At 39.6% G+C, this 22,981-nt stretch overlaps 1 protein-coding gene across 1 annotated transcript; it reads left to right on the top strand.

Moving 5' to 3' along the window:
• The first annotated feature begins 893 nt into the window (after positions 1-893).
• Positions 894-6,948, top strand: LOC136764925 (interferon-inducible GTPase 5-like). Its single transcript, XM_066719311.1, has 3 exons — positions 894-1,026; positions 3,984-4,615; positions 5,262-6,948. The coding sequence occupies exons 2-3, from the start codon at positions 3,990-3,992 to the stop codon at positions 6,460-6,462; spliced, it is 1,827 nt and encodes a 608-aa protein (XP_066575408.1). The 5' UTR covers positions 894-1,026; positions 3,984-3,989; the 3' UTR covers positions 6,463-6,948.
• The last annotated feature ends 16,033 nt before the right edge of the window (positions 6,949-22,981 follow it).

Raw genomic sequence — 22,981 nt, 5'->3', positions numbered from 1 at the left:
CACACGCATACATACATACATACATACATACATACATGCACACATACACACTATATGCATATGCACAGTCACCTATTAAATTACTGGCGCCATTGATAAATATGAGAATAAAGGCTGTATAAAATAAACACGTGTAATATGTAGAAAGCGATTGTCCACAACTTTAATTAAAAACATGCTTTGTTTATAATTCAATTCCGAAGTCATGTAGTTGCACCCACTCAATCTATGGGTCAGTCAGTGCTGAAGTCAAAGATGTGTTGCAGAGTGGTGACTGTCAGACCAGCCCTGCTCACTGACTGGGTTAGGAAGAACCATAACTCAAACCTGCTGGACCAATGGAGAGTCAGGATCCACCCCTCCCTATAAATCCCACCCTAATGGCAAAACAGTGCCAAAACTCATAAACTGAAAAAAAAAAAAAAGCAAAGAAACTGGTGGCAAAGATTGCAGACAGGGACTGCAGGAGAGCACATCAGAGTTTTGCTCTCGATTTAACATTATTTGCTTTCAAGTTATTTTTTTGGTTTCAATATATATTTTTTTGTTTACAATTCTATACATTTTGCTTTCGTATTTTTTTATCTCAACATACATTTTTTCTCAACTTTTTTTGTTTACTGGATTTTTAATTTTTAATTTGTTTCTTATGGCACTAATTTGGGTTATAACTAAATTGTGATGTACCTATCTAATAGTTTTAATTGTGATTAATTATACTGTTATATTCAGGTAATACTTTTGAAGAAGAGAAAATTATATAGTGATATCTTCTCACACACTATTAGAGTTAAAAATAAAACTACAGTTAAGAAGAAACCAAAAGAGGTTTCCTTTCAAAACAGCCAGATGACGACTTACAGGAAACTAGGGTGGAAGGGGGATTTCCAGTATGGGAAGGGCTGTGTTTGCATTCATACCCATATTATCTGCCTGTACTTAGACAAGGACCTGAGCGTTTTGACTTCTGACTGCGACTTTATTCAAGTGGTCTGAACGGCTAAGCAGCTCTGTGTCACAGAAAAGGTAAGGGGAAGACATGTAAATAGTTTAATGAAATGAAAGGATGCTCTTCTGATAACATACAGTTAAAATGTTGCGGTGGACAAATTGTTTTAATTTGTCATTACAGTTATTGTTTTATTAGTAAGTACTTTCGATTGGTCTAGGACTTTAAACTGGAGTTTTCATTTTTATCTGGTATCAAATATCAGAAGAAATAATATTTGCTGAATAAAGTCCTGTTGTCTAGAGATGCCAACACATACAACAAACAGTGATCAAATCCTCTGAAAACAAGGTCGGGTTGATGTGCAAGTTACCACAATACTTTAACTAATACGAATTCAGATTAGTGGTGAGGTTGATCTGCATGAATTGACCTTGAGGCTGTTGCATTTTAGACAGATATAGGTTTATTAAAAATGAAAATAGACAACATGCATTTGCAAAGATAGGATAGAGACAAGCAGGGTGGATAATACTGAAAGTGAGAGTGAGAGGAGATCTATCCAATACTCGAGCTACAGTAGCTCGTCTGTTGGATCGGACCACACGGGCCAGCCTTCGCTCCCCACGTGCATCAATGAGTCTTGGCCGCCCATGACCCTGTCACCGGTTCACCGCTTTTCCTTCCTTGGACCACTTTTGATAGGTACTGACCACTGCGGACCGGGAACACCCCACAAGAGCTGCAGTTTTGGAGATGCTCTGACCCAGTCGTCTAGCCATCACAATTTGGCCCTTGCAAAGTCGCTCAGATCCTTACGCTTGCCCATTTTTCCTGCTTCTAACACATCAACTTTGAGGACAAAATGTTCACTTGCTGCCTAATATATCCCACCCACTGACAGGTGCCATGATAACCAGATTATCAGTGTTATTCACTTCACCTGTCAGTGTTAATAATGTTATGGCTGATCGGTGTGTATATATATATATATATATATATATATTTGTAGAAACATTCCCATATTTTCACGTAAAGTTTACCCAGTCCTACCTGATAATCAACACTTATTAACAATAAAATCTGATGGTTCTGCATGAAAAGATTACCTCATGCTATTTACAGTGTTGTGTTGCACGCTCATGCATTCTGGATATACATGAGGTTTATAAATTGTAGAGTTGTAAATCCCTACATTATATTAAACATACTGAAATTAATTAAACTGTTATGGAATGGGATTCTTACATGTTTAACCACAGATGGAATGGGAAGTCTAAGAGATATCACAGACTAGCCTTCTGGTTATGCTATACAAATGTTGTATTTAACCTGTTATAATGAATGCTTGGTAGCTCAGAATCAACTTTAAGTTTTTTGCAGAAAATATGATTGAAATTGTATTTACAGTGGTAACAACAATCAGAATCTCATGAAATGAGGTTGATTCACTTTCCTAGCATTTATTTGTTCATAAAGGTTTTGTTCAAGTTTTGAATGGCAGGCACTGTTTTGGGCTGGTAGCATAAAATCCTGTAAATTTAGACCCAAGACATCATTTTATCCTGATCTCCAAATCTTGGCCAGTTATCTTTTCTTTTAGGATGTTGGTTTATTTTGCAGATCTAACAGACTTTTTTGTTAGATGCTGATGGCCTCTGTACACTAACATAATTCAGTCTTGCAGGCTCTGGTGGTGATTACTGTGGTGTGTCAGGTGGAGTGAATGTGGCTGATTTCTGTAGTTGCTCTCTCTTGTTTTTTAGCAGAGGACCAATAATATAACAAACATTAAAATTGGCTTTAGAAACCACAAACAAACAAAAACATTAATTACCAAGCAATTGAACTAAGAAATTCAATAAAATACACAACTAAATTATAACCGACACCAACATATCCAACACATTTTCTATCTCCTGATAAGTGTCATTTATGACATCACGCATTCAGTTCAAGACATTGACCCTCACCTACCACTGTCTCGACCACACTGCACCAAGCTACCTGCAGACCCTCGTCTCTCCATACATCCCCTCCAGACCACTGCGCTCCTCCAGCGCCAGAAGACTAACTCTACCTCCTCTCCACTCTCCTTCCTCCTTCTCATCCCTGGCCCCTAAATGGTGGAACGACCTTCCCTCTGAAGTCGAAATGGCAGAGTCTTTGACCTCATTCCGGCGCTTACTCAAGACACATCTTTTCCGACAGTACTTGTAATATTAGTCCTTTTATCCCTGCTAGATAGCACTTCACAGTTTTATTATGCTTCCTGCACTTTTGATTGTTTTCCTCCTTGCTCCCTTTCCTGTAGCCCTTGACTGTGACCCTACATCTTGACAGCACTTAGCTTTCACCGTCCAGGATGTAGGACCTCACTTACTGTAATTTGTAAAATGTATTATTTTGAATTGCTATGTTTTAGTTAAATTGAATTTGTAACGATTGATGCCTTTTACTTAACTGTATTTTTGCACTTTGTTTTGCACTTATGTTGTAAGTCACCCTGGATAAGGGCGTCTGCCAAGAAATAAAAAATAATAATCAATTGCAAGGTGTCGGCTATGAAAAATTTCACATGTGGCAGCCATTTTTGTTCTTGTACAAAACAAAATTGCATTGATAGAGAGTAATTTTTTGGTCAAAAATGTTCAAGCTGCTTTAACATTTCAGTTTCAGTTTTTCCCTTGGGTGTTGTATATGCACAACATTTGAATTCCATGCAGAAATGCAGAAATGCTGTTTTCTCGTCTTTTTTTTACTCCCACGGTTGCAGCTCCTCACTTTGCTCACCTCGGCTTCCATACTCCTCTGTTAACACTGTTGTTGATGGAACATAGTGTACTCTGTTGTGTCATGAAGTTATGGATGGTATGTTAGCTTGTAGATCACCTCGTTACCGGGTTGTTTACTTCAATATATTCAAATTCCTAGAAAATAAAACAAAGGTAACGTCTGTGTTTAAAACTGAAACTAAGCATGCAATATGTACAGACTCCTTTCAGACATAACTGCTGTTTTTTTCCCTTTCCAGGTTTACATGGCTTCCTCTGGAGTTGAATTACAGGCTCCCACTCCTGTTCCTGTCCATTACCCCCAGGAGTTTGATTGTGTGAAAGTTAATATTGCTGTGATTGGGGAGTCGGGCTCAGGGAAGTCCACCTTTGCGAATGCCATCAGGGCGGTGACAACTGGAGAGGAAAGAGCTGCTCCCACTGAGATTCCCACAGAGTCCACTGAATACCCCTATGGACAGTATCCCAACGTCAGTCTCTGGGAGCTCCCAGGAATAAAGACACATGAAACTACAGCTGAAAAGTATTTAAAACAGATGAAATGTGACGAGTTTGATGTCTTCATCATCATAACAAGTGAGCACTTCAGAGACATTCACTTCAGGCTTGGCAAGGAAATCCAGAGCAAAGAGAAGAATGTTTACTTTGTGCGCTCCAAGATTGAGAGTGATCTCACGGCTGCACAACTTCAGAGTGCAGTTTATAATGAAGACGAGGTTTTGAAGACCATCAGACAGAAATGCATTGACAGTCTGAAGGAAGGAGGGATGGAGTCAGCCTGCGTCTTCCTCGTCTCTGGAACTCAGCCCCAGCTCTATGACTTGCCTGAGCTGGAAAAGACCCTCGAGGAGGATATCACTAATCACAAATGGTAAGTCTATTTCACAAAAAGAAACCTCCTGTAATAAAATGAATCACAATGGAAATGTATTCTTGTCTCAGCTGAAGTATCGGAGTAATCACTATCTTACAGTTAGTGATTAAGTATTAGTCTATTAAGTATCTATTAAGTATTAGTGCTGAAATGGGGTAGATTGTCAGAGTCAGAACCAATAATCACCCACAATAATGACCCATCTTGCAATGTTCCATGTAAATGTTGCATAGGTACTGTAAAGCTTCTAATTATTAAAGACACCAGAGTACGGCAAACCCCTTCTTTCTAATTTATCAATTAGTATCAGAAAGGCTATGAAAAACAGTTAGGGACCTTGGAGTTCTTATTTTCTATAAGTGAAGACAACTGAATGTTTCAGACGTTTGGGTATAGCTGTCTCCCAGGACGAATGCAAAACCAGTGCTCAAGAAAAATGTAAAGACAAATTACACTACCAGAGTGAATCAAAATTAACAACTCCAAAAATATTAACAATTTAGTGATATAAATACAAAGGCAGGTCAATTAAAAACCACTAGCTGTAAAATGTACACAAGTGGAATACAATTAGGTTTGCAGCATTCTTTATATAGTGTGTGAAGAAACAGAAGTGACAGTTCCTTGTTTCATTATAATGCAGGGATGCCATATTTAGTGCTGAAGAACTTCATGATGTTGATGAAGAGGATGCTGTGATCTTAAAGCACTTTAAAAACCTGGGGTTACACTCAGTGGCTTCTAAACTGCAGTCCCACTTTAAAACTGTACAGGAGGCTGAGCTGAACATTGCCATCACTGGAGAGTCTGGCTCTGGGAAGTCCACCTTTATCAACACTATCAGAGGGCTGAAGCAGAACGATAAAGGTGCTGCAAAGGCAGGTGTTTTTGACTCAACCCAGGTACCCACTGCATACCCCTATCCTAAGCACCCCAATGTAAAACTCTGGGATCTCCCAGGAATTGGAACAAAGAATTATGAAGCACAGGAGTATCTCACACGGCTTGACTTTAAGACATATGATTTCTTCATCATCATCACGTCTTTGCGCTTCACCACCAATCACACCATGCTGGCCCAGGAGATCCACAAGATGGGGAGAAAGTTTTACTTTGTCCGATCCAAGATTGACCAAGATATACGAAATGAAAGAGAGGATAAGGAGCCATCCAACTTCAATGAAATTGAGTTTCTGAAAAGAATGAGAATTGACTGCGATACTCACTTGAAAGATGTGATGAAGTCATGCAGAGTGTTTCTGATCATGGGGAAGGACATGAGTCTGTACGACTTCCCCAAACTGCTCGACACCTTCAGGGACGATCTTCCAAAGCACAAGAAGCACATTTTCATGACGGCCTTGCCAAACATCTCCTTTCAGATGTGTAAGAAGAAGCAAAAGGAACTGAGGAAACGCATGTGGAAGGTGGCTCTGCTATCTGCTGCAGTTTCTGCAGTGCCCATCCCAGGTCTGACAGTGGTGTGTAACACTGCAAGCCTGGTTAGTGAGCTTGAGACATACTACACGACCTTTGACCTGGATGATGAGTCTCTCCAGAGGATGACTGATGAAGTGGGGAAGTCAGTGGAGGACCTGAAAGCTGTGATTAAATCCCCCCTGAAAGATGGGATCAATTTTGATGCAGTCATGGAACTCATGAAGAAGGCCTCAGGGAAGAGGTCCATTAACACTGCTATTGCTCTGAGTGTCTTCCCCATTGTGGGATCAGTTCCAGCCGGAGTCATCTCCTATAGAGCCGCCTACTGCATGTTGATGAGCTCCTTAAAACAACTCGCAATTGATGCTCACAATGTGCTGCTGAAGGTATTTGAAAGGGAATAACAGTGAGATGAGAAGTCATACAGAATAGATTAAAAACTTCTTAAAAGTACCTAATCTGTAGTATGATCATACAACTGGAATGGCATCTATGTAAATGGTTTAGTGATACTCAGCATCTTGTACAAGCCACAGTCTATGTCTACATGTTTTTAAGAAATAAAAATTATTATTTTTGTCAAAATGACTTTGGGCCAAACTGATGTGTTAACAGACATGGCACATTAAGCTTAGAATAAAATCTGTAACCTACTGACTGAATGAGCGGACTGGCTTTATTCATGTGCATGTTTCAATGGGTAGACAAAAATATTTAGCTACAAATTGGAATTTGTAAAAAAAAAAGTATTCAACAGAGTTTGGATTTGCAAAAAATGTGCGAAGTTCGAAGTCAATGAATGCAGATTCGACCTTTGTCACAACCCTAACATGTATATATTTAGTTTTGTTTTGCATTGAAGGTAAGTATGATCTTATTGTTTATTCAATTATTTTAATACAGTGAATCTGTAGAGCTGTGGTATTACTGCATAATTGCAAAACCCCTAAAAGTAAGCTGTTGGGTGAGAGACTGGGCAAACTGCCTAAGCAGTTTTTGACTTCTCATCAATTAGGTTTTCCTGCAAGGTTTTATACAATATTTGCTGCAGTGTTGCTTAAACAACAAAGTGTTCCACATTGTTAGAGCTGTCTGCAGGATGTTATGTGGTGTGAAGTGCTGCTTTGTAAGAAGGTTAATGGTAGCAGAGCTGAACTGAGACACTGCCCTGTTAGGAAATCTCTGTAGTTCACAGATAAAGAAACGTTTTAACTCGTCATGTTTTTCAGACCTGGCAGCTTTAAACAGTACAGTATCACAGTAATTAAATAATGCAGGAATTACATCAATGTCTAAATCTGAAGGGAAAAATGTGTGGGAATTTGAAAACCTTTTCTGTTTAATTTCAACACATTGATACAGATTTGAACTGGGTGCCCTTGTGTTGGGTCTGGGTTTGCAGCCATTTTCATTCAATATTCACCATATTCTCAGATAATGCTTCTGTTTCCAAATGAGGAAATAAGTAAGTATGGAAGTGTCAAATTAAAAAACATTCAGGGTGCCAATTAAAGTAAATAGAAGTCATTCAAATGTTTTTGTTGTACCACTGGGTGTTTGCTCTAATCTTTTAAAAGGGGCTTGTAAATTGAACATCATGTTAAAGTCTGACTGAGGGCAATGCTTTATATATAATCCATGTTAAACCTTTATTATACACAGTGGCGGATGGTGCAAACATTTTTTTGGGGGGTGCACACAAACTGAAAATCACACCGTTAGTAATGTCACTAATGTTGTAATTACATTTGGGTACACATCTTGTATCTTCCTTTGAACACCTGCAGTGGCACCCCTCATCACACTGGCTCCATCATATACTTGGCAGATGAGCTTACTCTTCTGTACCTCAGGAAGGATGGCAGCAAGACACTATTTTAGTGCTGTAGTGATGGAATCAGCTGGAGCTGACTGCAGAGGGATAAACTCAAAAAAACTCTACTGCACATTGCATTGTGCATCAATGTTTCGCAGCACAAGCACAAATTGGCACTTTGTGGCAATATCCGTGGTCTCATCTGCCTGGATTGAGAGAAAATTGCTGCTTTGTGCTTTGTTGATTATGTGTTCCCTCACAACATACAGTCCAATAGCTCGTTCTGCACAGTTCTTGAAATTCCTTTGAACACAGTAGCAGTCTCAATGTGCTCTTTCAACACTCCATCAAGGGAAGCAACAAAATCCACCAAGCCACGGAATATCCCGGATTATCAGAAATCTCACTCTCATTGTGGCCACGCAAAGCCAGCTCAAAGGCGCCACAACATTTCACACAATCTATTATACTAGACAGTATTTGTCGATTTTTTTGTCACCTCTTCATTGTTTCTTCTAATGCCAATCCCGTAGCCTTCATCTAGTTGTTCACCAATGCTAAGCTTTCCAAAAAACGGTAGCCTCATAGCATTGTCTAGATGACTTTCATTCCCTTCGCATTTTTCTGAAAGATGTTTTAAATCTCGTACCCCCATCATTGTCCACAATGTTTTGGTGCCAGGACATTGAAGCAAACACGGAAAACAATACAATGCATGACTTACTTCGCATCCAGCGAGCCAACTCTGTTTCCCATAGCAAGTTGAGCTTTTCTTCTCTTCATTTGAATGCATTCTGAAAGGTTGTTGTTGTAAAGATAAAACAGAATTTTCTTTCATTTTGAAGAAATGTTGCGCTTACTTCTACTTGTTGTTAGCTAATTCTCTTGCAGTTCTGGTCAAGGACAACTGATATGGAGCTGAGCTGGAAAGAGAGTCGTTGAGAATGGTCCAATCACGTGAGGTCAAAAAATATTAAAACAATATTGATTCGCTAACAACAAAAGTGGGAGTGTCCAGGGTGCAATGAGCTGTGCCCCAAGGAAAATCTGACGCCAGCCAATTAGAGCGCAGCCTCAAGTCACCTGTTTTCCAAAAGTTTAAGGACCTAAATAGACACTCATTTGGCCAGCACCCTGCAACACAGAAGTGAACGAAATACAATGTTGTTTTTCTTATTTTTTATTTATTTTTTAATAAATGCTAACATGACTACCAGGCAAATTGTACAACTTTTATTTCATAATTATTTTGCAATATATATTTAACTTATGTTTAACATGTTTAAGTAGCCTCTGGATAACTTGGGGGGGCAGCACCCCAGCGCCCCGTATTGACCAGCCGCCACAGATTATACATTACTTATGGGTTTAATCAGTCCCTTTAGGCTTGATGCCACAGGTTGTAACTAAATGTCTGGGTCTGAATGGGAAATCAAACCATTTGAACTAACAGAATTGCTCTGTATGCTGCATTTCAGGCCGACATGCTATTAATTTGTAGGTATTTATTTAATCATAATAAAGGAAGTTATATGTGACTTTCCAAATTACTGGGTGTAAGTAAGCTGTGACACGGACTACGCCATCCCAAGTTAAGGAGCTGGGGGACTCCCCACACCCTCACCCTCACAAATCGCTAGATCTCGGCACACCAACACAGGCAACAGTATATAGTTCAACGGTTTATTGTACAGTATTACAGACAGAAGATATAATAATAGAGCACAGGACAGGGCACGAAGTCTGTAACACACCAACACATATGCAGTAATTGGGAAAATCACAGTATTTGAATACATTTCCAATAAAATACTGTAGAGACCTAACCTTTTAATGGTCGCTGATGAAATAAAAAACAAAGAAGTCTTCCAAAACAAAACCGTTGTTTATTGATCTTTTCGCAGAGGTACATCTACTTTCCCCCTATCTGCTCTAGGATGCTCATAAACCCCACACCAATCTGTCTTTCTCATTAGCTCCCACTCAACTCAGCCTCCAAGTGTGTCACCACACCCTTATATATCACTCAATCTGGTGACTCCTTCCCGTCCAATCACCGCTCTCCGGCTGTACCACCCGGAGACAGGGGAGCCACACAGACACAGAGTTTCTCTCTTTAGGAGCAATACTTGTAAGGAGATGGAGGAAGACTATAAAGTGCACAGGTAACAGGTTCTTCTGCTGTTATTCTATTATAATCTATTTGCAGGGGAGCATTGCATTAAACATTCAGGGAAGCCACAACAAGTGTTGAGCAAAGGTTACTGTAACTATCAAATAAATGCTTTCTGTGCAAGACACACTATTACTTGATTGTCCTTTCTTCCAATCACAGAGAAAAAATAACCTGTTGTTCTCACTGTGCCAATACCGGGAAAATTGCTGTAGGGAACTCCGTCCTATCCTGTAAATCGCCAACCCAACTGTTGGCTTAGAAAGTACACTGTGTAGCCAGGTTCTGTGGGGTTTAATTGTTTCTGTAGATTACATAATGAAATAACTGAAACATATCTATTGGAATAAACAACAACACGTTTTGTCTCTTTCTTTCAAACTCTAAGGGTCGCTTGCAGCAAACTTGCAGAGTTAGTGCGGAGCACTGTACTAAGTTGTGTACTAAGGATTAAGTTTGTTGTTATTCTACCAAATGAGAAGTGAAGTCAGTGAAGAGGGCTGGGCACAGGTCCAGAATGACTCTATTCTCTGTCTATGGGGCCGGGCATCGTCTCAAATAGGAAATCGAGTGGTTGTTCGCAGCATATACATTTGTGTTCAAGTTAAAATTGCAGTTTCTGTACTTGTGCCTTGGCATTCAATAGTCGGTGGTGGTCACTAATGCGCTTTGGGGTATTGGATGGTTTATATTACACGTTGTATAAAAACGTTAATGTGAGTGTATATTATTTATATGACCCATGCACTTTCAAAGTCAAAGCTTCAAAAATATAACAAATTAAACATTGCCAACTCAGTCGATTGTTTTCTACTCTGCCTCTTGCGATGCTCTGGACAAGTTCACGCGCATCATTCAAAGCATGAGCAAGAATTCAGGTTTTTATTTTATTATTTTATATTTGGAAAAATAACTAACGAAGATGGCGGACCAACGACCAGCGATTAGGAGTGTGTCACTGAAACTCTACACAACAGGGTCAATCAAACTGCAGTCACTATTTCTCTGCCAAAAAATGAAGACAACTTTAGTGTGATTGCAGACCTTATTGGGGGTAAGTAATTTCCAATGCATGCTTAAATTAGCTTTAGAAAACAGAAAACACTAACATAACGCAGAGGTCATTAACCTATTCACTTTGGTATTTCGTGAAAGTATTTTTTATATAATATTGTTTTATTGTTGTTGTACTGCCAAAATTAATTTCTTACTACAATATTTTGTTTCTTCTGTGAAGAAGAATGCTTTCAAAAATAGACATGTTAATAGATTATATATATCAATTAACTAAATGCAAAGTCAGTGAACAGAAGAAAAGTCTACATCAAATCCATATTTGGTGTGACCACCCTTTGCCTTCAAAACAGCATCAATTCTTCTAGGTACACTTGCACACAGTCAGGGATTTTGTAGGCATGTAGTCAGGTGTATGATTAAACAATTATACCAAACAGGTGCTAATGATCAATTCAACATGTAGGTTGAAACACAATCATTAACTGAAACAGAAACAGCCGTGTAGGAGGAATAAACACTGGGTGAGGAACAGCTAAACTCAGCTAACAAGGTGAGGTTGCTGATGACAGTTTACTGTCAAAAGTCATACACCATGGCAAGACTGAGCTCAGCAACAAGACACAAGGTAGTTATACTTCATCAGCAAGGTCTCTCCCAGGCAGACATTTCAAGGCAGACAGGGGTTTCCAGATGTGCTGTCCAAGCTCTTTTGAAGAAGCACAAAGAAATGGGCAACGTTGAGGACTGTAGACACAGTGGTTGGCCAAGGAAAGTTACTGCAGCAGATGAACGACACATCATGCTTACTTCCCTTCACAATCGGAAGATGTCCAGCAGTGCCATCAGCTCAGAATTGGCAGAAAACAGTGGGACCCTGGTACACCATCTACTGTCTGGAGAAGTCTGGTCAGAAGTGGCCTTCATGGAAGACTTGCAGCCAAAACCCCATACCTCCTACATGGCAACAAGGCCAAGCGACTGAACTATACACAAAAACACAGGAACTGGGGTGCAGAAAAATGGCAGTAAGTGCTCTGGACTGATGAGTCATTTAGTTTGTTCGCTAAAGGGCTGGAGAGTGGTACACAAATGAATGTCTGCAGATGCATGGTAGAGGTTCCTTGCAAGTTTGGGGCTGCATTTCTGCAAATGGAGTTGGGGATTTGGTCAGAATTAATGGTCTGCTCAATGCTGAGAAGTACAGGCAGATACTTATTGTCATGTTTCCCAAGCCCTGACCCTCTATCCCCACTAGAGGCCACCACTGTTCCCCTGTCTTTTCTTTCTCTTCTCACTGCTTTCATCTGTCAATCATCCCATTAACATTATTCTACCCCATGTGCACTCTTGTTCTCTCCCTCTGTTCCCATTGGCCCTGCACCTCCCATCCTGGTTTCTGACTCGGGGCAAAGTGTTGTCAGTCCCACCTGTTTCACTAAGCCTTGCTCCTTGTGCTCCTTCCCCGAACCGCCTTCTGGATCCTGACCTTTGCCTGTGACCTCGACCACGTCTTTGCCTTGCCCTTATCAGTCACCTCAAGTACTGCACTTGGGTCCCCTAGTTCCCGTGCCCTGCGGTCCCTGAGACCGTGACACTTATCCATCATGCAATACTATCAGGGAGGCATCTGATTGGCCCCAAATTTATTCTGCAGCATGATAACAACCCCAAACATACAGTGACAGTCATTAAGAACTATCTTCAGCATAAAGAAGAACAAGGAGTCCTGGAAGTGATGGTATGGCCCCCACAGAGCCCTGATCTCAACATCATCCAGTCTGTCTGGGATTACATGAAGAGAGAGAGGCTGCCTAAATCTACAGAAGGACTGTGGTTAGTTCTTCAAGATATTTGGGCCAACCTACCTTCCAAGTTCCTTCAAAAACTGTGTGCAAGTGTACCTAGAAGAATTGATGCTGTTTTGAAGGCATTATGGATTTGATGTCGATTTTTCTTCTGTTCACTCACTTTGCATTTAGTTAATTTATAAATATAATTTATTAGCATGTCTATTTTGGAAAGCATTCTTAATTTACAGCATTTTTTCACACCTACCTAAAACTTTTGCACAGTACTGTACCCCCTTGCTTGCATTACCAGTACTTGTATTGTTTATTTTGATTTCCCCTGTGGCTCCTTTCCCTTAGCTCTTAATGCCTGCACTTACTAGCTTTTACTATCTTGGATCTAGGACTTGTATTGTTTACTGTAAATTCCTATACAAGAATGTAAATTGGAATTTGTAAATTACATTATGCTTTGAACTGTACTGTATTTTTGCACTTTGTATTGCTCTTATGTTTTGTAAGTCGACCTGGATAAGGGTGTCTGCCAATAAATAAATAATACAGTGTTTCACAATTGCTAAGACACATTTCTTGAAACCACCCATTTTCTCAAAACTTTAAACACAAAACCAAATCTTCAAACTACATTCACAGAACGATAGGTTATTATCATAACCCCAGTTCCCTGAAAAAGAAAGACAGCCATTATCGAATGGGAAGAGCCTTCTGACCTGTCAATGAGTGAAAGTATGTATCAAAGCTGCCCAATAGGGGCCCTGCTGGCAGGAGGAAAACCTGCCCCCGGCATCTGTGAAAAGTCTCCTCCTGACTGCACCTCCCTGCCATTTCTTCATCAGGAAGGTCGTCTGGCTGAGCAACCCCTGAAGAGTAATGGCTGTCTTTCTTTTTCAGGGAACCGGGGTTATGATAATAACCTATCGTTCCCTTTAAAATCGAAAGACAGCCATTACTGAATGGGAAGACTATAACAGAGCTGTCGCAAGGCCTGACACCTGACTAAGCCTAAACCCACAATGACAACGATAGCAGAGTCTCACAGTGCCTGAGGGCTAGCAGCTTGAAGTACCTGGAAGTCCAAGCTTGGGCGCAGGTGGTCCGCCACATTGAGGCGATAGAACCTTGTGAAGATCTGTTGACCGGACCAGGTTGCAGCATTGCACAGTTCTTGCATTGTGGCACTGTGAAAGAGAGTCCACGACGTGGCTTGTCCCCTTGTTCAGTATGCTGAAATGTGTTCAGGCATGGGAACTTTAGCAGTCTCATAGGTGAGCCGGATCGCATTCACCACCCAGTGCGCCAGTCGCTGTTTTGAAACCGCCCGCCCTCTGGTGGTGGAACCGTTCCAGACAAAGCCCGGACGGGGCAGAGTGTGTGTAGTCTGTGGTCCTCATTTGATTCGTGTGGAGGGGGATGGAAAGACTCCAGGACAATAGGTTGGTTTATATGGAATGCCGACTCAACCTTGGGCAGGAAGGCTGGGTTCGTCCTGAGAGTACAACAGTCCCTCTGCTTGAGTCCTGTCGAAGCGGAAGCTGCCACAGATCCGCGCTGATCATCTGTGCCAGCGTCGCAATCCACAATTGTCTCAGCCACCAGGGGGCGATCAGGAGAACTTGAGCTCCGTCCTGGCGAATCCTCTACAGTGTCAGTGGAAGAAGTGGCAGTGGGGGGGAAGGCATACAGCAGTTCCTGCGGCAATGGGTGAGCAAAGGCGTCCACGCCTAGCGGGCCGCCTCCCGTCTCCAGGGAGAACCACATTGGACAGTGGGTCATTGCTTGTGTAGCGAAGAGGTCGACCCGAGCTCGTCCCAGCCTCTTCCAGATCTGCTCCACCACCTGATGATTCAGTCTCCACTCTGAGCTGTCCGGACCTCCGCTGGAAAGAATGTCCACCGCTGTATTGGACACGCCCATCAGGTGTATTGCCCGTATGGAGCGGAGATTGTCTTGTGCCCACAGGAGAAGTCTGCATGCCACACGATATAGTTTGGGGGAGTGTAGGCCCCCCTGGTGGTTGATATAAGCCACCACTGACATGTTGTCTGTCCAAACCAGGACGTGTTTGTCTGCCAGACCGTGGCGAAAGGGGTAAAGCGCCAGTCACACCGCTTGCAGCTCCTGTTCGTTGATGTGTGCAGCTGACCAGAGACAATCCTTGGACTCCTGTCCCATTTCAGACAGCACCCCACCCTGTTCCGGAGGCGTCTGTGGTGATGACTTCCCGTCTGTGCGGGCATCCGAGGGGGGGAGCCGAGGTGCAGATTGTTCCAATTTCTCCACCAGGACAGTGCCTGCCAGCACGCCGCGGTCACTGTCACCAGGCATTTCACAAATGACTTGATTGATTGATTGATTTTTTGAGAGTCCACTGTTCACTGCCCATTTCATTACAAAGCATACTGGACAGATGTGAATTCATTGGTCAGGCTTTGATAAAATTCACTACTTTGAGTGAATGAGTGAGAGTCTAGCGCAAATTTGAAATCCTGAGGTGCCCTGCAGTGGATGCTGAAGTATATCCAGAGTGACCTCTCTAATCTGTGCAACTACCGCTGTGTCAGCCTGTCATCTCTCTGGCACCGTCTGTACAAACTCCAACACATTTTTCCAGTCGATGCCATTCTCTTCGATAAATTAATTAATTCAGAAGCAAAATATGCTCCCCTGTAGTTCTTGTTGGTAGCGGCTTACAGAACAGAAAGTCCTCATGGGACATGCCTTCAAACTCATATATAAATGTGAAAATTGGCCATATCAGCAACTAAGTAAACTCAACTAATTGTAGTGAAAAGCATCTGCTCATCTTAATGCAGCATATTTCTGACATCATCTGCCATATCAATAATTTTGCGAGTGAAAGGGGCACCAGGTCGAGCTGTTTAGCAGCTTTTTCTCCACACATTATATGCGTCAGCTCTTTTGCCAATGGTAAACAAAGTTCTTCACCAATAGTGTGGGGCTTACCTGTTTTAGCAATGCGCAGACTAGCATGGTAAGATGCTTCTTGGGCTTCGGAAACTGGAGTAGCACTGTAGAACCGTCTCGGAAATAAGTGGAGAAGTCGCAGAGATAAAGCAAATAGAACTTTAATCGAGCCGGCTCGGAAGCTCCACGTCAGAAATAATTCCTTCAGTGAGACTTAATGTTTACAAACATGAGTACAACTTTATAGGAAAAATGACGTAACATCTTATGGCCGTTCATCCAATCAGAAGATACAGGTCTGGGTCCGTTTTATGATCTGTCCTCCCGTGAAGAGGTGATGGATCCAAAGCAGATGTAAGTCTTTGATGTGCACTAGGAAGATGCGATCCCTCGGTCATCGTCGTTTACCTAGTGTCAATCGTTCTTTAACAGAAACAATTCCTGCCTATCTGGAGAAACGATTAAGTCATAAACAAATTCTCAGCAGACATCTGTAGGCTATTTCGGCACTGTGTAATCTTTCATTACTGACAGGAGTTTCTAACAAATCGACCTTGTTGACCCTTTACTTGTCCTGCTAAATCGAATCTGCTCAGTCTGTATACAAAACTACTTCTAATGCTAGTATTAATATAAAACATTATATAATAATCACAAAAACACTTTCTTCAACTTCCTATACAGAGTCTTCAGGAAACATACACATACCACGTGGGCAGTTCTAGAGTACAAACAGTGTATTGCGCCTACAAAAGTTTTCTTGTTTCAAAAACTTTGGAATCTGGATTTCTGGACAAAGCTAACCAATAACTATTACAGAAATTAGTTCTTTTCAGTCTAAGATTCCTCACACGGGGCACCAATTATGTAGCGTAAGGTACACTTATAAATTTCAATTAAATCCTGGAATCTTGTAGAACTCAATTTCTGTAATAATTGGCAGGGTTTCCACCGTAGTTACTTGAAGACAAAGTCTTTGAGGAAAGCAGGGCCCTGTTTGTTCCAAGGGTCAAGTTTCTTAAGACGCAAATAGCTATTTAAATGACTGACACTTTCGTATACAGTCGACTTGTCCAGCTGTAAAACTCCACTGATCAGGTGGGCACAGGCAGGCATGCGCAGTCTGTAAAGTTCTTTATTTAATAAAGTCCTTTAAAAAAATTATTTGTACGGCTCAATCTCCTTCTCCCAGTTTAACTCTTCTGTTGCCGGCAAAGACTTGGTTGGTTTCTGGTTCCGGTTCGGGCAACAGAGCTACAGGTTGAGCTGTGGCAGCGAGTTTCTGGTTCAGGTGAGAGAGAGAGAGAAAGAGAGACTGTGCGCTGTTCTTTATAGTCTGTCAGATCAATAGGTGATTGGTTCTTGAGTTTTTGAGATTGGATTTCGGTTTCAGCCCCCAGTGTCCTATTGGAGGGGGGCTTGATTTATGACTGATGTAAATCCATGCCATCTTTTGGAAATGCCGGTTGGCCCAGGTTCGTAGCTCTGTGTCTGGATTTCGGCTCTCGTCCATTTCAAAGAGTTTTTATTACCTACAGGCCCCCTTCCCCAGACATTTCACAGCAGGATTCCAAACTATTTGGCCTATTCTCGGTGCCATCCTCCCCAAAACTGTCACTTTGATGCAAACCAGTCCCACGCTTTAAGGAAATCTGATAACTTTGGGGGGAGAGGTCGTCTTTGGATCAGTGCTTCAGCTCAGAGCTAAAATGCTCTTATCAAAATAACCCATCATAACGCTACATATATATACATATACGTACATACATAAATACATACATACATACATACATACATACATACATGCTAGAAAGTCATTACTATGTTATCTTAAAGGCTAACTAAGCAGAACATTTATCATTATAGAACAGAGTTCATAGGTCTACACATGGTTTTAGGGAACAGGCACGTAGGTCATACCGTTTGACATTGTCTCCAAGGTTCTCATCGTAAATAACAAAGAGAAATCAAACTACCTTATGGCCTCCTGACCTTCTAGCTTGACCTTATCTTTCTTAAGTATACAAGAGAGAAAAACAGGTGTGAGAAAAGAATTTCTAACTTTCCTTCCACACATACATACATACATTCATACATACATACATACATACATACATACATACATACATACATACATACATACGGAAAAAAAAAATAGAATTATGAATCACAATAAGATGTAATGAAGTACAGAAAAAGACAATGTAATAAAATGTGATCTTTAATACATACAAATAAAGAAAATAGGTTTACTATTTCCAGATTCCTTTTTTGAAATACAACGACATGCATTACAAACGAGTATTTACATTACATTTACAGCCGGTGCTCGTGTGTCACTGTGTCCCTCAGGCTGTGGTAGGCGCTGACATATTGGGCAGCCAGGGTGGCTGTGTGTCCCTCCCCCAGGAGGACTGACCGTTTTTCTTTTTTCTTAGTTTTGTCACAGGTTTGGTGGGTTATGTAGTTATAGAATGTGTCCCTTATTTTGGGCATATTTCCCTTACAACAATGAAATATATTTAAAATATATTTTTGAAATATATTTAATTTATTTTAAGATATTTTATAAATATATTTAATGTATTTTATAATATATGGTAAAAATACACTTTTATATATCAATTTTTGCCACTTTAGTATGTCATTTTATAATTAAATATATGGTAAAATATACTAATTTATATAAGAATAATATAGTAAAATGTATATTCTTATATATTTTTTGTATATTGTTTAATGTAACATTAACTGACATCTTAATTACATTTTGTATATACTACGACAGTATTTTATACTACTAAATATATGTCCACTTACAATTTAAATACTGCAAAATATATAATAATATATGCCATTGTGTATGCATATGATACTGTTAATATATTTAATCAGACTGCAAAATATATCATGTTATAATAAATATACTGGTAAAATATATGTATTATACATTGCAGGCCACTGTTTTCTACCAGCAGCATCTAATACATTTACAAATAATTTCAGGAATGCAATGTTAAAACATTTACAAAATAAATCTGTTGTCTTTTAAATGCTTTTTGTTTTAAACCTGATTTGTAGGAATTTGAAGTTAATAATTCTGTCCCACCTTTATCAAGGAACAAAAAAAAAGTTGTTCACAGATATTTTACTTGCCAAAAAATGCAAAATAAAAAAACTGACAAACACATGAAACAGTAAGCAATGTTACTTTTTATTGATTCATTTATTGATGTCTAGGTCAATTGGTAAGATTTGTATGACACTGTTTTTTCCATTCAATAAAAGAACAGCAATTTGCTTCCTAAGTTTCCTCATAAAAATAATGCCAGATACTCCTACAGTTGGGATATCACTATGAATAACTTAAAAATTGGTATCCAAAAGTAAGAACAGATAAATAAAAAAATGCCACAGGCAAAGATAAGGTTACTTTGGTGGCTTGTATAAATAGGTTGGATTCAGGCCAAATGGGATGCTTTAAGTCAATGGTGCCCAACTCCAGGCCTTGTGGGCCACAATATCTTCAGGTTGATATTGCAACTTCAGGACTTAACTGATCTATTTGACCATTTTATTTGAGATTTCATATAGATCAGTGGTTCCAAATCCTGGTCCTGAAGGACCGCCTACCATACTGTTTTGTCATACTGAGCTCACAATTACCTAATTGCACCCATACATTTGACTTTTTAAAAATTGTGCAATTCATAAAAAGTTGGTGAATTCAAGTGCCTTACACAGTGTTATATTCAACTTGAAACTACAACTGTTTTGAATAATTAAAAGGCTCTAAACAGGCAAATAATTAGTTCAATTAAGGGTTGATTAAGTTATTGAGAGCTTGGTTGGAACAAAACCCAGCAGGGTAGGAGGTCCTCCAGATCCACTTGATTCAATGTCCAGTATCTGAAAAACTACTCGGCCTTTGGGGTAAGTGTTTATTGTTATGGTTTATCAAATAATTTGGTCAATTAACTTACAGAAACCTGGGTTGTTACGAAAATCAGAATACACTGCTGTCCAAAAGGCCTGGAGTCACCACTTGTGTAAGTCATAAATGTAAAGGTCATACAGCTTTTTGAAACTGAAAGTAACATGTGAAGGTCCCCTCAATCACTAAAAACCAAAGACATTGATGGTGGTGATACTTGGCGAGACTTGTAGCGGAGTTCGTTTATTTTTCCGTTCATCACTCGTCCTATTTCGGAACGTTTTACTCCAGGGAACAGAGTCTGGATTGCAGTTAAAGGCAAATAAAACAAATGATAAATATGACATCCCAGACTACATTCAAAAGAACTGAATAAAGTTTTACAAAAAATACCAAATATTCTGTAACTCAGTATCACTAATGCAGCATCTTAAATTTTACTTAAAATATTTGTTAAAACATAATATAAATATATAAACTTGTGTGAACAGCAAAAGTATACAGATGGTCTAAAACAGAAGTCCTGAGGTTATTCAGTACAGCAGTTGGTTCCAGCACTTATGGAAAAGGTTGGAAAAGAATTAAGTTCAGTAATAAATAAATTATATCATGTAAATTGTGCTCATAAAGAAGTAGAGTCTGGAGTTTTGGTATGCCCTTGGATAGCACAATGTATTTTTCTATGTAGTGATAATTAACTGTTGCAAAGGGTGCTCTATCAAATACAAATGTATTAATTTATTGCAAAGTGGCAGTGAAGAGATAAGCAGGGAAAAAAAGTTGCAATAAAACACAATTTATGTTTATAAATAGTATTTAAAAACTTACTGAATATGGCTTCCAGTCTGTGTTGATCCAAAGGTTCTCTCTTTTCACTAGGGGTGGGTATTGGCAAGTACCTTGAGATACGATATATATCACGATACACATTACGATTCAATACATCTCGATTCATCACAATATCACAACCGAATCACGATACTTACTGAAGTGCTAAATAAAACCTCAAATAATATTAGGCTATATACTTCAAAGGACATTCTTTATCTAATCCCCATTAGCAACCCCTAATTAAAAAGCTACCAGTCAATTTGAAATTACTTAGAACTTCTAAATTTAATATTAAGGATTGACAGGACAGTTCAACCAGTCAACACAAGGATTTTAGCAGTGTACAATTCTGAAAAATACATTCTTAGAGAAACCTTAGCAACTTAATATAATTATTTTAATAAAGCAAAAGTCACACACTAAGCTCAAATTTGCATCATTTTTAACCTATAACAAATTGTGTGTGGTATAAGAATGAGGGACAAAAATGTTATATTTCATATGATGTTCAGTGAAGTAGGATAATCCATAGTCCTACTGTTGTACAAAATGAAAGTATGTTCAGTTACTTTGCATTAAAAAAAAAACCTAAATAATCTGCATAATACATTATTTAACAAAACCTAAACGGATCAGCCCTTACCTTAGTTGGCACCTACGTCCAGCTAGGACTTGTCAATACAACAGTCAAAAGACATTGCTACTTTCAAACTAGCTCTCAACCATTGGGTTTTTTAAGTAAGATGCACATATGGATCAATGCATGTAAATTTTCCTTCAAGAACTTTGTCCCGAAGCAATTTGTTTTCTTTTTCAAATCCTTGTTCTCTCTCTCTATCAATTTAATCTTCCCTTTCAATTTGTATGGAGGCACATCACTAACATCCTCGCTGTCAATTTTTCCTACATAACTTCTGTCTGGGAAACTTGTACTACCCTCAGACTGTCTCCTGGCTGCAATGATGGATTCTGCGTTTTTTTTACTGCTGCAGTTTTTGCTTTGTTGGTCACTTTCTGCAATAATAATAATAATAATAATAATAATAATAATAATAATAATAATAATAAAAATAATAATAATAATAATAAAAAATAAAAAAAATGCGTCCACATAGATCATCATCGGCTAAATTGGTTAGAGTCTGCACAGAATCCATGCTGAATGATCCACATGATCGGACTTATGCGTGTTTACTTGTTTCCTCCCCCACCAATTCCCCCACCATTGATTGTGTCGACACACCTGTGTAATTTGATTTAATTGGTGTTTTATTGTTAAAAAGTCAGATTTTAGATTTTTTTATTTTTTTTGCTGAAAGGAACGTGTATGGAAATGAAGCACGTGAACAGAAGGTAAGAAATAAATTGTACTATATATTAAGCATGTATCTTAGCGACATCTCGGAATAATATTAATTTTGGTATATTCATCAAAAGTTTTCACCAGTTAGTTATTTCTGATACTTTTCTAAATTGAATAACATACCAATTAAAGTTGCCATGTTTACATCACACCACATACAGTTATATCTAATGTGTCTTAAACGTAATGGTATGTATGCGATGTATATATACTAATATATATATATATATATATATACAGTGGGGGGAAAAAGTATTTGATCCCCTGCTGATTTTGTATGTTTGCCCACTGACAAAGAAATGATCAGTCTATAATTTTAATGGTAGGTGTATTTTAACAGTGAGAGACAGAATAACAACAAAAAAATCCAGAAAAACGCATTTCAAAAAAGTTATAAATTGATTTGCATGTTAATGAGGGAAAAAAGTATTTGACCCCTTCGACTTAGTACTTGGTGGCAAAACCCTTGTTGGCAATCACAGAGGTCAGACGTTTCTTGTAGTTGGCTACCAGGTTTGCACACATCTCAGGTTTCAATGCCCTGGCTGAGGGAAGGAGGTTCTCACCCAAGATTTGACGGTACATGGCCCCGTCCATCGTCCCTTTGATGCGGTGCAGTTGTCCTGTCCCCTTAGCAGAAAAACACCCCCAAAGCATAATGTTTCCACCTCCATGTTTGACGATGGGGACAGTGTTCTTGGGGTCAATCCTCCTCCTCCAAACACGGCAAGTTGAGTTGATGCCAAAGAGCTCGATTTTGGTCTCATCTGACCACAACACTATCACCCAGTTCTCCTCTGAATCATTCGGGCCTGTACATGTGCTTTCTTGAGCAGGGGGACCTTGCGGGCGCTGCAGGATTTCAGTCTTTAACGGCGTGGTGTGTTACCAATTGTTTTCTTGGTGACTATGGTCCCAGCTGCCTTGAGATCATTAACAAGATCCTCCCGTGTAGTTCTGGGCTGATTCCTCACCATTCTCATGATCATTGAAACTCCACGAGGTGAGATCTTGCATGGAGCCCCAGACCGAGGGAGACTGACAGTTATTTTGTGT

This window comes from Amia ocellicauda, chromosome 12 (assembly GCF_036373705.1).
Source record: "Amia ocellicauda isolate fAmiCal2 chromosome 12, fAmiCal2.hap1, whole genome shotgun sequence".
NCBI classification, from domain to species: Eukaryota; Metazoa; Chordata; class Actinopteri; order Amiiformes; family Amiidae; genus Amia; species Amia ocellicauda.
Note: the sequence above shows the minus strand (reverse complement) of the source record. Positions and strands in the feature narration are given on the sequence as shown.

Coding starts and splice junctions, on each gene's coding strand:
- LOC136764925 (XM_066719311.1), top strand. CDS start 3,990: ATGGCTTCCTCTGGAGTTGAATTACAGGCTCCCACTCCTGTTCCTGTC. Junction 4,616..5,261: donor GATATCACTAATCACAAATG/GTAAGTCTATTT, acceptor ATTATAATGCAG/GGATGCCATATTTAGTGCTG.